This window comes from Pseudorca crassidens, chromosome 10 (assembly GCF_039906515.1).
Source record: "Pseudorca crassidens isolate mPseCra1 chromosome 10, mPseCra1.hap1, whole genome shotgun sequence".
Taxonomy (NCBI): domain Eukaryota; kingdom Metazoa; phylum Chordata; class Mammalia; order Artiodactyla; family Delphinidae; genus Pseudorca; species Pseudorca crassidens.
In genome coordinates this window covers 83,806,169-83,822,461 of record NC_090305.1, presented here as the reverse complement: position 1 = coordinate 83,822,461, position 16,293 = coordinate 83,806,169, and the positions used below count along the sequence as shown (strand labels likewise).

General features: G+C 43.3%; 1 protein-coding gene across 5 annotated transcripts in view; it reads right to left on the bottom strand.

Moving 5' to 3' along the window:
• Nucleotides 1-840: 840 nt before the first annotated feature.
• SLC25A26 (solute carrier family 25 member 26) overlaps nucleotides 841-16,293 on the bottom strand; it is a 142,962-nt gene continuing 127,509 nt past the window's right edge. For all 5 annotated transcript variants that reach the window (XM_067755129.1, XM_067755125.1, XM_067755128.1 and 2 more), the window contains 4 exons: nucleotides 11,897-11,966; nucleotides 6,520-6,584; nucleotides 5,396-5,469; nucleotides 841-1,231 (listed from right to left, as the gene is read on the bottom strand). In XM_067755129.1, coding sequence (XP_067611230.1) covers nucleotides 1,114-1,231; nucleotides 5,396-5,469; nucleotides 6,520-6,584; nucleotides 11,897-11,966 — 327 coding nt within the window. In that variant the 3' untranslated portion in view covers nucleotides 841-1,113. The remainder of the gene's footprint in view (nucleotides 1,232-5,395; nucleotides 5,470-6,519; nucleotides 6,585-11,896; nucleotides 11,967-16,293) is intronic.

The following is a 16,293-nucleotide window of genomic DNA, read 5'->3' as shown; positions in this document are numbered from 1 at the left end:
GTGTATGGCAGGGTTATTTTTATACCTCCATTAACCAGCATTGCCTCATCCTGTTTAATTCATTCCAGAGATTGCCTTTGTAAGGGAGTCATCCTGCCTGAAGTACGTACCTTCCCCCACCCCACCCCCGAAAAGGGAAAAAACATTTTTAGTCAAAGCAGAATGGTATATATACCCGTTGCTCCAGGGAAAACATGACACCACTAGATTCCTGAGATGGCTTTCTGAATTTTTCTAACACCTGAAGCTTATTAGTTGAGCTCCAAAATGGTGACCTTCCCACTTCATCTCTGATTTCTAGTGTTGAGCTTAAAACTCCAAGCAACAAACCTTAGTGATCAGGAATGACGAACCCACCCCGTTTCCAAAGTCGGCCCCAGCCCTTTGCTTTGGGTCTGGAGTGGAGAGGAGCCCGGTCAGTGACGGCCCTCCTGCCGCGAAGCCCGCTGGGCCCACCTAGTCATTGGGCTGCGACTGGTTTCTCTCCCACACACCACATGGGCCGCTGGACACTCCTCTGGAAAAGAATACAATTGTTTTTATAGGTGAAATGTGAGGGTAATTAAGACCAGCAGCCTGGTTACCCAGCAAGGATGCTGGCTGAGCACCTGTATGTAGTTGTTCTTTTTACACCAGGCTGTCAGCCAATGCAGTTGGAGTTAACCCAGGGGAGAAAAGCCTCCCACACCCCCAACTTTCTTCCCGACTCTCCTTCCTTTACTTACTCTAGCCATTCCTTTAAAATCACAACCATCTCTGCCTTTGGCTGATTCCACTGTCAGGTGGCAGGAAATGAAAGATCAGATACAGATCAAACGAAGGCTCTGAAAGGGCCTGGACTCTGCGTTGCCACACTTGTTTATTAAGGGGTTCTGAGAAAACTGTTCAAAGTACCGCTGTGGACATCATTTTCTCTCTGAACTCTGGGAACCAGGCCGATGACGTCATCCCGGCCAGCCTGCAGCACGGAAGATGCGTTCTCCATGTCGTAATCTGAGCAGAACTGGACTTGAGCGCCGCGTTTTGTTGTTTAGATGGCCAAACAGCTGCTCACCGGAGGGGAAACAGTTCTCACAGCAGGACCCTTTCTTGAAGGCAGGGGCTGTCTGTGATTCATGGACTCTCTCTGCCAAGTTCCAACAGAAAGCTGCGCGTCTGGTCATAAGCACCAAGAAAGATGAAACCTCCCAGACTGATGGCTGCCATTCGAGGGAAGACACCTGCAAATAATCTTTGCGGGGGTGGGGGGGGGAGAGAGGAGGAAAGATTTTTTTTTTTTTAATTTTCTGTGTGTAAAAAAGGTTAAATTCCAACACCCACAGCTTGCTCCACTCAACACACCACGCACTTAGAATGTGTCTGTCTTCCCTTTCAGAATGGGCACTAAATTACATTCCCGAGTAGACTTGAAGCTGCAGCCCAGCTGCTTGTTGGCTAAGGCGGCTGAATGCAAACAGCTTACTTGTGAGCACCCACAGTTAAGTCCAGCAATTAGTCAAGACACGGTAACTCTGTCCCCACGACAGTTCTGCTAAGACTGTCACACCATTTTTGCTTTCAAGAGATGATGAAATCGACTTTTTTTTATAGAGAAGTCAAAAGGGCTGAATCCCAGGGAAGGCTGGAGGGCAGCAACCCGCCACCCTCTCCCCGGAAGGCTGAGGCGGGCCCTGGCTGTTGGGGAAGATTTCCCGACGACTCTGCCGCTCCTCCCAGTGACTCACTCCGTCCCATTTTGTCCTTAGGGACCCACAAACGTGGTGTGGCGCGAGGAGTCGAATCTCCATGGATTCCCGGTTTCCCCTCTAAGAAAGGCGAGTGGGTTCCAGCTGGGAGGGGAGCAGCACCTCATTACAGGTTCCGGCCCCAAGCCCTACAGAGAGCCAGTTACCATCAAAGTTGCAACTTTGGAAGAAGCAAAGAAATGCAAAGTAAAAGAACAATGCTACTGGGGACGTGAAGTGGGCGGTCATTCTTTAAAACCCTCCCAGAGCGATGCACAGGTATTTGTTCAAAGATGGTCATTGTGGTGGTGCTGATAAGAGAAAAACTGCAAAGAGTCTACTCCCTGGTTACACAGATGCTGCTACAGCTGTGCCGCTGAATAAGGCCGTCCATAGGGACCAACACGGAACGTATACAAAATAGGTTCTAAAAGAAGTCAAGTCCCAAAGCTGTATGTGTAATGTGACTGCATGTTGGACAAACACGGCCGAGATGCATCCTCATTTCTCTGGAGAGCAAGGGGTACAGGAGACTTCCCTTGCCTGTGTTTCTGTAGCAATTGAACCTTTTTTACCAAGAGTATCACTTGTGTAAGCAGAGAACAAAATTACAAAATCAGAACTAGTGGATTGACCTTAACTAAAAAGACTTAGGGTCGGATCCAGGGAAGAAAGCTGAAAACATGGAGGTTATGCCAGCAGTAGCCTGTGTAGCCTTGAAAGTCTGGGGAATCTCCATGCTCAGCTAAAGGGAGGCATAGCAAGAAAGGGACAGGAAGGAAACCCCCGTGGCCTAGTTCACAGCCACCTGGCTGGCTCCTTTGTGACGGCCGGGAGAGGCCAGCCTGACTGCCCGGTGTGTAGCCCTCAGGACTTCTGAGGAAAACGGACTCGAGAGTGTTTCTAAGGGGCCCATAGTTTAGTTAGCTAACTAAGGATTTAAATCGTCAAGTAAAATACTACACGCAATGAGAACCTCTTTTTCTTGTCTACGTGAAAATTCTATAGAAGACCAAAATACACTTGGAAGGAAAAAAGTTGTTCAGCCCAGCATCATGCAAGGTGTTTTTGCATGAGGTGGTCCCTAAATTACTGCTTTGAGGCCACTGTGTCCTTCTGGCCCGGGAAAGAAATTCATCTCCCTGCCCCCATCCTACAAAGAGAAGTGCTGGAAGTGGGGGTCAGCAGGGGCTGAGCTGTGGAAACCACGCTGGCCACAGAACTCTCCCTCCCTGCCTTGTTTCTACAACCAGTGTCTCATTCCTCTCCCCGCTGCTAATGAGCTCAGCTGCTCCACGCGAGGGGCAGATGGAAGCAGTTGATGGATTCACTAGATGACAACTGTCTGTTAACATCATTAGAGTAATTTGTACAGTGAGGGCCCCAACCAAACGCAGACGCGAAGACTGGAACAGAGCAGGGCTGCACTGGAAGGACTGCACGAGGAAGAGATGACAAACGTCAGGCGCTCAGCAGAGGGCCGGGCGCCACTTGGGGGGACACAGGGCAGCAGCGGTGAGGACATAAAGGGCACAGGAGAGAAAAACAAAAGACCAGGTGATGAGCCGAAGAAAGGGAGGAAGGAGCAACGCTGGATAAACAGGCTTCCCATCTGCTTTCGGGCTGTTGGGCTCGGTGAGCGTGCGGTATTTTTATTTCAGAGAAACCCGGTTGCCTGAGGGCACGTCTTCCAAATCGGTGCCAGAACGTGGTCCCTCCCCGTGTGAACCAACACGGGGAGACCCAAGTGTCACCACTTTAATTTACGCCGACGGCTCAGCACCAGCCCGTTGCAGGTGGGGAGGCGGCTTGAATCCTCTGTTAAACCCGGCAGGTGTGTCTCCGGGCCACCAGGAACCCACAGGGGCTCTGCATGGAAAACCGACAGAGAAGGCGGCTGGGGAAGCCTAGGACCACTGCTCAGAAGAGCTGAGCGCGTTTGCAGGAGGCTTTGTTTGTTTGCTTCTCTTTACAGTTCTCTGGTCCAATTACTTGTTGTCTTTTATCACATTAACAGGAAGCTAATGAACGCTGTCATTAGCTGCCTGAAATACTCTGCTAAGGACCACACTGGGCATACTAATGAGAGCCCAAGACTTTAGAAGCTTCTGGAAGATTGGCAAAAATCCAGATTACCTTTTCAGGGCTGACAGCGGGGACAGGAATAGGCCCTCAGCATGGTGATGACACCCTTCCTCTGCCTTTAATTCTGGCACTGCCTGGTTAGATAACACCCAGTAACACCAACACTGGGACAGGAAAGGTTTAGTTTCAATCATCTACTCAAGGAAATTCCTTGTCCACAAGTTTTTGGGGCCACGGTCCTGCCGACTATGCCATCCCCGATATCACCACTTTTTCGAGAAAGGCGGACAGGCTGCGGCTCCACACGGACTCCACAGGGCTAAAGTCAAGGGCCTTCCTGTGACCAATAGTTGCCACAGACTCTAAGAACTACATCGAAACATGTAAGAGTGAAGTTTAGCAGTCTGACTCTATGACCTAAAACATCTACTGCATGCAATACCTCTGTGTGGCCCAGTCACTATATGAAGCCCTAAGAATCTTTTCCCTGCTACTTCAGAGCTTTTTTTTTTTTTTTCTCTCACACCATTTCACTGTGTAAGGAGGATCCTGTGTCAAAATCGAAGTGCCTCAGCTCTGAGCAACCAGATTCCTACTTACTTATCATCTATTAGCCATAAATCACTGACTCAGGACATACAAACTACCACCCTGCCCTCCAAGGCTCAGTTACTCCTTTCTGGTAAACCCAGCCCCTGTCTCCAAATCCTCTGTCCTTCAGGCAAGCAGCAGCCATTGAGAGCTGGCACATTTATTGAACGTTACCTGTTTTGAATAGAGGATGGGGCTTGTTAACTCCTGCAAAATACCCTTGCCTGCGGCCTGACCAACCTGCCCCATGTTCCCCAGACTGTCCACGAGCTGCAATAAAACCTGCCAAATGGACACAAAACTAGAGTCAAATAAATGATCGAGACAGCACCGGGACGAGGAGGTGGCACCACCGTGGCTATGCTGTTTCACACCTGCCCTGTCACTAGGCTCCCTTCAACCGTCCCCTACAGGAGGCTGCCGCTTTGCTCTCTCAGCAAATCCCTGGTAGATGATTCCAGAGAGAATCGTGATTTCATCTACCTGTTACAGATCCCAACCTTTAGACAGGTTGACATGCTGTAAAAGCAATGCTGAAATAGCATTTGGAACAGACCTTTGCGGATGATGCAGAGCCGTGAGCTGCAAGGGAGGGGTCAGGCTCTATGCTACGTTAAAAGTGATAACTACTAAGAGTTAAAAGTGCCCCAAACCACAAACGCTTTCTTCTAACAATGCTTTCCTCGTCACTTGCGTCCTGCCTTACACAACTGGACACCAGCTTTCTCAGTGATGCAATCCAGAACCTGGCAGAGGCCACAGAGGTGGATGCCATCTAACACTGAGATGGGAATCACCCACTACGACACTGCGTCAACTCGACTGTGCAATATCATCTCACGTAAGCAACATCGAACGTAACGTTTTGTACGATAAAAGTAAATGATACCCCAACCAAGGCAAGCAAAAGGACGGGTGGGTGTTCTCCCGATGCTGGGCTAAAGGAGAAGGAGGGTGGACGGCGACGGCGGCGGGGCCTCCCTTCCCAGCCTTACCCCGACAGCCCCCGTGTCCGCCAGACACCATGCAGGGCAGAGAGGACGTTCCCACTTGCAGGGCTGGAGCCGGCCTGCATGGAAAGACAAAAGAGAAGCCATCACCTCACGGAACTCCCCAACCAACTTACAGCGGGCTCTAGATACCCTCAGATGCACGGCTCCCCACCACCCTCCTGTAGGACACAGTTCCAGATAGACTGGGGGGTCTCCCGGGAATCAGGACCTCTGGATCTCACTAGACGAGAAGCCCTCACACTTGAACCCATAAGCAAGCACTGAGTTGGCCCATTTCCCACCAGAAGTAGCTTGTCCAGGTTCCTTCTCTCACTGTCAGCCTATGAGCAGAGCTTAACCCAGATAATTCACATACTACTATTGAACAGGGAAGATACTGAAAGCAGTATTAACTCATCTGAGGAGGATGGGGAATAATCAGTGTGAATGGTAATGATTATGAAACTTCTCTAAGTGGCTAATGAACACACTTAATCAAGAATACTGTGTTCAATTTAAAACAGGCTTTGCCCTATCAAGCTACGTACTACGAGTCTGCCCTTATTTGTTCCACGTTTCCACAAGGGTATGACTTTTTAGGTTTTATTGTTTTGGTCCAGGTATATGTATGCCTTTCCCTGTAGCCTCGGTCCAGGTTTTTTAAAAACAATTTTACTTAACGACCTTTTTTAACAATTCTGAAAAATGTCCTAGCCTAAGTCATCTGGTGAAGGCTTAATAAGCCTTCACTCTTATAAGTTCAGAGCCTCATGCTTGCTGCATGGCATGAAGCAGGCCAACGCTCTGAGCCTCGGGTCTGTCCCCAGTAAAAACACAGATTCTCTGAAAATCATATCACCAGGCAGAGGCCCTACCGGCCCTCCCTGTTCACATAATACAGGTGAAAATGACTGCAAAAAGGTAAAATGCTACCCAGACATCAGTCACAGCGATTCCTGTGGATACTGCTTTGTCCAAAGGCAGTTTCATTACTGAAACTATAGGCAGCAGAAGGCTGCTAACTATAGGTGTTATGCCACTTTTGTTCACTTTATGTACATGTAAGCCCTAAGTGCTAACAGATACAAGCATCTGTTGTGTCTACATCACATTATTTTACCACTTACCTTTGCCAACATGATTCTGGTTTTTGCCACGTCCAGAGGCGTGGTGACTGCAGCTGCAAATCCACCTGTGCATATAAAAATACCCAACACACAAGTGAGGTCCTGTTTACTGCATTACACGGTATTTTCTCATTTTTATTTTGTAATTAATTTCTCGTAACTCTGCCAGAAATACTGCTTTATCGTTACGTCCACCTGATTGATTCAAGAATAGGAAGCACACATGCAAAATCTTTACCCACACACTCCCCTGCTTTGTAGTGATGTCTGACTGCATATAGAATAGGTGACGGGATAATGTTTTATACCTGCAAGTTAAAAAACAAGGCCCCACAATGTAGCTTGCTCTTTTGTGAAGGAGCAGACAAACCTGTGTACACGGGGGTGTGTCGTGCTCAGACTCCCACTCAGAGAGGCATGCTGTGCCCCATGAGTCTCAGGGGGTCCATGCCTTCCATGGGCCCATCTTCTCTAATCTGACTCCAAAATGCTGCTGTCGTTTCTGCTCTGAGGCAAAACCGGCAAACAGACACGGGTATCAGTGTGGGAATTTTTCATATAAGTGGTTGGCTTCTTACGGTTAAAAGAGTATAAATGTTTCTGTATTTGCAGGGTTCTGATCAACAGGCCAGTTAGAGTAACAAGATTTCTAAACTCGCTTCCATATCTTGTTAGAGTCAATTTTGATTCAAGCCTGCATTCTTCCTTACCTGCTTCTTTCCTAACTTTTCTCTCCTGTCCTCTTTATTTAAATGCCATGAGTGCCAAACTGATTTTTTTTAAATCCACATATTTTAAACGGGTCCATGTCTACAGAGAGAGGAACTGGAGGACTACTTTTTTAACAGAAATCACAGTATATGGTCCCATTATTTTATTTAATACGATACAAAGATATATCGTAAACCCCAAAAGGCCCAAAGGAGATAGAAATAATGAGCCCAAAAGGGCTTTCTAAAGATTCAGCTTCCGTGAGCCAGGGTGAAATCAGCAGTTTTCTAAGAGCTCAACAGAACGTGTGTGAAGGATGCTTCAGAAATAGCACACCTCTCCCTCTAAGTTTTGCGGCGTGTGGACAAGGAGGTCATTTGATCTCTGCCCAATATCTTTCTAAAATATGTTGCTGAAATAAGATCATTAAACTGAACCTCCTCCATTGGGTAACATTTATTATGATGCTGACTTCTTGAGAGATGTACCCAGAATGACAGCAATCTTAGGGCTAACGAGTAAAAACCATAAACATGTATACTGGAGTCCCTTTTATTTTAGCCACCTCTGAGTTATGAATATGTGAAACACTTTCCTCCCAATTCAAAAGTTGTCTGAAATTCAGAGACCTGCTAAACTGCAAGTATTTTAAAATTTTGTGGACCCAGTCCTGAAATACTACTCTTACTTTTTTTTAACCACTTACTCTGCCATAAAGGAGGTGGGACTCAAAAGTCATGTGTACCTTGGCTCCAAAAGTAATGCTGTTTCACTACATGATGACTTTGATATATGAATAAGACAAATCCAAATGTATCCAGTTGTTAAAATCCAGAAGTGCATACACGATTTTCCTACTTGAAAATCTTTACAAACTGACCTGAACCAACTAAAAATTGACAAGGACGTCATCTGTCCCCTGTCTGACCACTCAGGCTCTCACACGTCACCTGTGTTGAAAAGTATTTGTTTTCTACTAAGTTTGGATACTGTAAATCGAACTTATTTGGGCCATTAGCAAAAGTTCACCATTCCTCTACTGTAGATGCCTGCCAATATTCTCCCAGTGATTTCTGTTTCATGAAAGTAATAAGAAGAAAAGTTAGACAAAAATGCATATGCTAAAATAGGTCCTACTTTTATTACCACGATGGAAACTTTATTTTATGCAAGTTATTAATAAGACGATTTAAATGTCTTCAAATATCAAAGACTGCTTTAATTCACAGACCTCACAATGTTTTTTATGAGGCTGTAAGAAGGACTTGTGAAGATCACGTAATAGAATAACTGGTCATGATGGGGAGGGGAGCTGTATTTTCAGTTAAAATGTAGTTATTGTCTGCATTTTACTTAAGGGAAATGTAAACCGCTGGTAATAAATACAAGGAACATGCTAACATTAGACAGGAAATCATTATTTGGTACAGCGACTGCAGGCTACTTTAGTGCTCAAATCACATGTGAAACAATTTTCTATGGGTTCCACCAGAGTTGGGTTTTTACTGAATGTTAGGCTAACTGCTTTCAAGAACCAGATTCAGGGGAAACTAGACGTTTACAGCGAAACTACATCTCACGTGTCCTCAGGGAAGAAATGCAGGTTCTTCGCCTTCTCCAGACAAAGGGGCCGCCTTCCTACGAGAGTTATGGAGCTGTCACCTCCAACAGCAGCTGTGAATGTGGTGGGAGCAGTAGTGGGCGACACTGCCACGCACTGTCCGCCTAAGGGCTCCCCTCCCCAGATGAGCCGGGAGCAGGAAAAGCAGCTCCACCGACGAGCTCCAAACAAGCGTCCAGACTTGGACTGCTTCAACAACAGCAACGGCAAAAAACGAGTTTTCCTTTGTGTTTTAAAGACTGCATCAAGACCTGTCATTTGTTACCCAAACAATCCTCAACCCTATTCTAGAGTTTCAGGCCATGGCGGGAGAGATCTCTCTCTCTCCTTCTCTCTTAGAGAATGTAAGTTAAGTGTTCATTACAGGAAACTAATCAAAGGACGTTAGAACAGCAGATATTCCTATAGTAGCAGATATCCCTATAGTAGCAGATGTCATAATTATTAAGACTGAATGATGGTTTTATGTTTGGAAGTTAACTTGAAGTAGGGAAGTTGGCAAAGTCCGTTTCCCCACCCCCAATCTAACCCCTGACCAGAAGCCAAGGGAATTTCTGAGCATGACGAGCCATCAACACCTCCAATCTCAAGGGACATTTTTGGATATTTGTGCCAAGTGGTTTATAAAGCAAGCATGGGCACCAAAGAGTGCCAAGGATGGCCAGAGAGTGGTTCGTCTACAATGATTCAACCAGGTTAAACTTGGAAAAGCACACAGGGATGAGAAATCAGATTTCTGGTTTATAGGGCAAGTTTTATCACTGCCTCTGTGGCCAGGTAAGGCAAAAACGTCTGAAAGTACAGCCGGTAAGCATGTCAGATCTTAGGGGCTGCCCAAGATGACTAGTCATTAGTCATTTCTCTATACTGTGCAGTGCACAATCTTGCAGCAAATTCTTACAGAATGTTGCTTTCTCACAATCTGAAATATTTTCCAATTATGTTTATCTTTCAGAAAGGTTTTAAAAGAGTAACCTTGTTCCTCAGGATCAACATTTGTACCAACTAAAATTTCAAAACAAAAGGGATATAAACACGAAATCTATTTATTTTACTTTATCTTTTGTTAAATACATGTACATGTACTGACAATGGATTTTCTGCAGACCTTGGGCAAATTCCTATCAGAACCTCAGCTAAAAAATAAGATAATTGTCTTGGAGTAGTTTTTAAATCTACACCCTACAAGAGGTGATGATTACATATAGTAACTTTATTATTAATGTGTTATTTTTTTCTATGCAATTAAGAATATGAATTACTGTGATGATGACAGCTTTTCATTTCCTGGGTGCTGGTTGTTTTTATTGAAATAAACTCCGTAAACGCAGTTCTAACGCACATTATCGCACCTATCCCAGCAACAACTCCTTAACAGAGGGAGGGTTGCTTCTGCACTACAGGTAAGGAAACGGGTGCTCAATAAGGCCCCAAAGTCTCGTTCTTTAGTTGGGGATAGAAGAGAGGTTTGACAGCCGTATGATTCAGACAGGTCAGCCAGCACTGGATCCTGAGGCTCTCTGGGCGAATCCCTTCCCTGCCCCGCATCCCAGCTTCCCCACTGTCCCTGGAGGGCAGTGTGGCTTGCTGCACTCCTCATCCTCAGGGGGGCCACCGGAATGGAAAGAGCCTGGCCCACAGGATCCCGCCAAACAGTGGGGGTCTGATACCAAGTTTCTCCCCGGCTCCCACCCCCTGACTAAACTAAGTACTTAGTGCCTATTACACAGCATTATTCAGAAAAAGGAATTGTAATGAACGCACGTGTCCTTAATAGGAACAATGCATATTTGCAAGCGAATCTTTGAATTAGCTACTTAAGGGACCAGAGAATATATATATTTGTTTCAACACTCAGACGTTTTATAGTGTGTTAACTTTAAGAACCGGCCTTCCTTATCCAGGATGACTCAATTTCCAGAATGCTCACTTTGTGCCCAGGACCCAGAAGGGAGTCCACAGAAACGCACATTTCTTAGGGACTGGGGAGTAAGGACTCCTGACCACTGGCAAATGAATCAAGACCACGTCCCCATTTAACACAGCTAATGACTATGGATCATGTGGAAACAATTACCCGTCATAAGCAATCTGAGCTGGCTTCATATCTAGAGGCAAGAGTCTTATTTTGGATTATCAATTCTATAAGTCAGATGGGTCCAATTATTAATTATAAAATGTATGTTTTCTGTTTTCCTAATCACTACAACTAAAAACCCACCCAATGACCATTAAACAAATTGGAAACGAATTATTTTCTACTAAGGTTGGTATCCTAAGCCCGCATATCTGTCAGTTTACTGGCTTCACATCAAAACCAGCAGTTTACAATTTTCTGGCAAATTTCCGTTTCAATTTATTTCAACCATAATTCTCACTCACCTTTATTTGCAACAAAATGTATTTCTCTTTTAGACTGTTACACCTTTTACTTTTTAAATTCTTTCCAGTTTCTGAGTTCTCACTAAAACCTCACTGGAAAATGCATATGACCAAGTGATGGATAGACATTGCATAGTGTCACTCTGCTCTTTGTTTAATGCCTAGAAAATGCCCAGATGTTTAGATCTCCATATTTTCTACACCACGCAGTTTAGCCTTCAGTAAGTTGTGGAGCAGCCTCCGCTCTCCTGACACCAGTTAATCTACGGCGCTGTCAAACATGTCACATGGACCGTGAATCATTGCCTTCTGCAAAAATCGCCTAACCCCCCCAAGAAGTGCTCAAGGCAGACAGCTGCACCCACAGCCAGTCTCTTCCCACAGAGGCCTTGCTAAATCATCTTTAAGATAATCCAAGGGCCTGAGTGAAGGCTTTAATAAAAAAAAAATTTGTCAAAAACAAATTGGCTGTCTTTCAGGCAGACACCTTTTTAGCAGTTTTTTTTTTTTTTCCTAAGACACTCTCTTTTCTCAAACAACTAGTGGGACTCTCTTCTTCCAAACAATCTGGAATTTCTGAAGAATGTTGTTTTTGCACAGTTAATATTTTCACATTTTTCTCCCCCTCTTTGGTCTTTCCCAGTATAATATAATCCTTTGCACCTGCAAATGCTCCACAGACTGCTGACTGCCAAGAATCCACCACATGATCCTGCCTCCAGGACCAGAGGGCCTGTGTTTAAGGAGAAAGAAAAATACAAGTTATTAAATATTTGAATTTATCGGAACCTCCCGTGGGTTAGCTCTGGGGATGGGAACTTAAGTGAGAAGCTATTTTGGTGGCATTCCTCACTGATGACATAAGTGATTTTCCCAAGGACTTAACTGCATTCTAAAATAAGTCAAAGAAACGAGGGTGACAGCTACGTTGGAGTGCCCAAAGGAAACCATTTTCAGGGAATATGTGTGATAGACACACACATATACACACATTTACATACACGTATAAAAATAAAGGTGTATCTTTAAGACAAGGTAACATTTTAAATATTTCCCATATAATTCTAAACATATAAATACCATAATTCACAAATTAGGCCAGAGCAGTGTATACCAAATTCCACAGTTTTTTTCAAGCTTTACCCATGCTGTACATGTTTGAAGGATGCTAATTCTATTATTGAACCACGTAAAGTTCGTCAAAATGCTTTTCGCCCTGTTTTTGTAGTACGTTGAGGATTACACAAATAAATACTCGTGCTGAGTTTCAAACAAGGCAAAATGATGGCAGAGACGTGGTGCCTTGCTTGTTGAGAGTTTATGATTTAGTAGAAAATAAAATACAGTCATATCAAATGGTGAAGAGCGCTGAGTCAGGCCCTGGTCTAATCTCTGACCGTACATCAAAACCCACAGTCCTCACAACAACCCTGAGAGTTGGGTCCTGTTATTATCCTTCTTTTACCCAGGCTTTCTAACAGCAGAGCCTGCACTCTTGTTGTTTTTAGCTTTATTGAGGTATAACTGATATCCAATAAACTACACGTATTTAAAGTACGTGATTTGGTAACTTTTGATAGACATACATGTGAAATCATCACCATAATTAAGACAGTGAACATATCCATCACCCCAAAAAAGTTTCGGGTCCCCTTGTCATCCCCCTTTCCTGCCCTTCCTTACCAACCCCTAAACAATCTGATCGGTCACTCTACATTCGTTTGCCTTTTCTAGAATTTTATATAACTGTAATTATACATTAATTTTTTTAACTCGAATTTTTTCCTTCAGAATTTCTGTATGATTCATTCATGTTAGTGCGGATATCAATAGGTCACCCCTTTTTAATTTCTAAGTAATATTCCATTGTATCATTATTTGTTAATATACTCGCCTACTGACAGACATTTGGGATTTTTCCAGTTTTTGGCTATTACAAATAAAGCTGCTATGAACATTTATATTCATGTTTTCGTATGGACACAGGCCTTCATTTCTCTTGGGAAAATACCTAGAAGTGAAATAGCTGGACCACATGGCAGGTATATGGATGTATACTTTTTAAGAAACTACCATGTATAACTGATTCACTTTGTTATAAAGCAGAAACTAACACACCATTGTAAAGCAATTATACCCCAATAAAGATGTTTAAAAAAAAGAAGAAACTACCAAATTGTTTTAGAAAGTGGTCGTATTTTACATTTAGAGCAGTTCCAGTTTCTTTACATCCTTTCCCACACCTGGTATTGTATTTTAAAAATTTAACCATTTTAATTGGTATGCAGTAGCATGTCATTGTGATTTTAATATGTATTTCCCTAATGACTAATGATGCTGAGCTCCTTTTCATGTACTTTTTTACCATCCAGAATATATTTTCTTTAGTGAAGTGTCTGTTCAAAAGTTTTGCACGTTTTCATCGGGTTGTCTGTTTTTGTAATTATTGAGTTTTACAGTTCTTTATATAGTCCAGCTATAAGTCACCTGCAATTCTTTTCTCCTAGTCTGTGGCTTGTCTCTTCATACTCTTAACAGTGTCCATCCAAGAACAGAATATTTAACTTTGATGTGCAAATTATCCTTTTACAGATCTTGCATTTGGTGACTTATCTAAGAAATCTTTACCTAACTCAGACCACAAAGATTTTTCATCTATGTTTTCTTCTAGAAATTTTGTCTTTAGGTTTGATATTTAGATCTTCCTTTTTAAGTTTATTTTTATGTATGCTAAGAGGTTTGAAGTTCTTTTGTTTTGTTTTGTTTTTAAACATGGATATGTAATTGTTCCAGCAATTGGAAAGGACTAGCCTTTTTGCAATGAACTGCCTTCTCACTGTTGTCAGTAATCAATTGTCCATATATGTGTGGATTTATTTCTGGACTCTATTTTGCTCTAATCTACACATCTATCTTGATACCAATTCAATACTTTTTTGACTACTACACCTCTATAATAAATCTTGCGTTCAAGTAGTGTTAATTCTCCAACTTTCTTCTTTGTCGAAGTCCTTCAGACTAGTCTAGAGTCTTCGCACTTCTGTAAGAATTTTAGAATTAGCTTATCAATTCCTGCAAAACTGCCTGCTGAGATTTTTTTAATTAATTAATTTTTATTTATTTTTCGCTGCGTTGGGTCTTTGTTGCTGTGCACAGGCTTCCTCTAGTTGCCGGGTGAGTGGGGGCTACTCTTCATCACTGTGCATGGGCTTCTCACTATGGTGGCTTCTCTTGTCGCGGAGCACAGGCTCCAGACGTGCAGGGTCACTAGTTGTGGCTCGTGGGCTCTAGAGCTCAGGTTCAGTAGGTGTGGCTCACGGTCTTAGCTGCTCCGCGGCATGTGGGATCTTCCTAGAACAGGGCTCAAACCCATGTCTCCTGCATTGGCAGGTGGATTCTTAACCACTGCACCACCAGGGAAGTCCGGCCTGCTGAGATTCTGATTTGAATTGCAATGAATCTATCAATCACTTCGGAGAGAACGGAGATGCTAACAATATTGAGTTTTCTGACCCATAAACATGGTGCATCTCTCCATTTACTTGGGGCTCCATTATTTTCATTCATTCATTTATGGCTGTGTTGGGTCTTTGTTGCTGTGCGTGGGCTTTCTCTAGCTGTGGTGAGCGGGGGCTACTCTTCGTTGCGGTGAGCGGGCTTCTCATTGTCATGGCTTCTCTTGTTGTGGAGCATGGGCTTTAGGCACGCAGGCTTCAGTACTTGTGGCACATGGGCTCAGTAGTTGTGGCTTGTGGGCTCTAGAGCTCAGGCTCAGTAGTTGTGATACAAGGGCTTAGTTGCTCCGCAGCATGTTGGATCTTCCCGGGCCAGGGCGCAAACCTGTGTTCCTTGCACTGGCAGGCGGATTTTTAACTACTGGACCACCAGGGAAGCCCTGGGGCTCCATTATTCTCTCTCAACGATGTTTTGCAGTTTTCAGTATACAGGTCTTACCCTTGTATTGTCAATTCTATCCCTAAGTATTTCATACGTTTTGGTGCTATTGTAAATGGTATTGCTTTTTTTTTCTCTAAATTTCAGTTTCTGATTGCTTAATATGTAGAAATACAATTGACTTTTGCATACTGATCTTGTATTCTGCAGCCTTGCTAAATTTATCAGCTCTAGTAGCTTCTATGGAGCGTCCATCAAATTTTCTACATCAGTGATCATCTGTCTGTGAATAAACAGTTTTACTTCTTCCTTTCCAATTTGGATTATTGCCTTTTATTTATTTTTCTTGCCTTACTGCACGGGATAGGATGTCTAGCATAATGGCAGGTACTGCAATAAGGATGAAGAATATTAGAAATAAGACCTCTTGGGTATATTCATTACAATGGTTAGAATAGTATAATGACCTGCTGATGGTGGCATGACATTTTTATGGATGATCAAATATACCACAACTGAAAGAAGAACAGCAAACCTAGTACTAATTTTCTACTCTCAATACTTCCCCACCGAAAATACACCTGGAAGGTTGAGTAAGTTGCTACAGAAATGGAGAAGATGCCATATAAACAAACCAAGGCATGTAGGGCCCTGTTTGTCAACTTTTCTTACGTCAGTCACCTAACTATGGAAACTACCTAACAAGTTAGAGATATAATAATGTATGGTGTCTGAGGGCTCCAACATTTCCTTCCACCTAACTAATGAGAACAGTTACTTGGAAAGTGTATTTATTAAAATCACTGGACTAAGAGTGCACCTATCAAAAAGATTTTTGTAACCTTACTTGTGGAAGTAGATGAGCTAAAAAAAAGTTTTAGCACAAACAGCTTTCTAAAGATAATCTTGGCATTAAGCAGAGTATTTGGTATTTTTTCAGTAAATGCTCTAATGCTTGCAAGTATATCTGTGTAGAAAACATTTTTTTCTCCAGAGCTCTTATAAGCACTCAAGACAGCATAAGAAGCAAATTAGTAGAACAGCAACTTTTTACTTTAAAGATGGCAAAATGTGTATTTTATCAGGCTAATGCCAAATTTAACGCCATTATTTACTTTGCTGACTTTTTAGAAAAAGGATACAAAACATAAAATAGTCATTCTGGT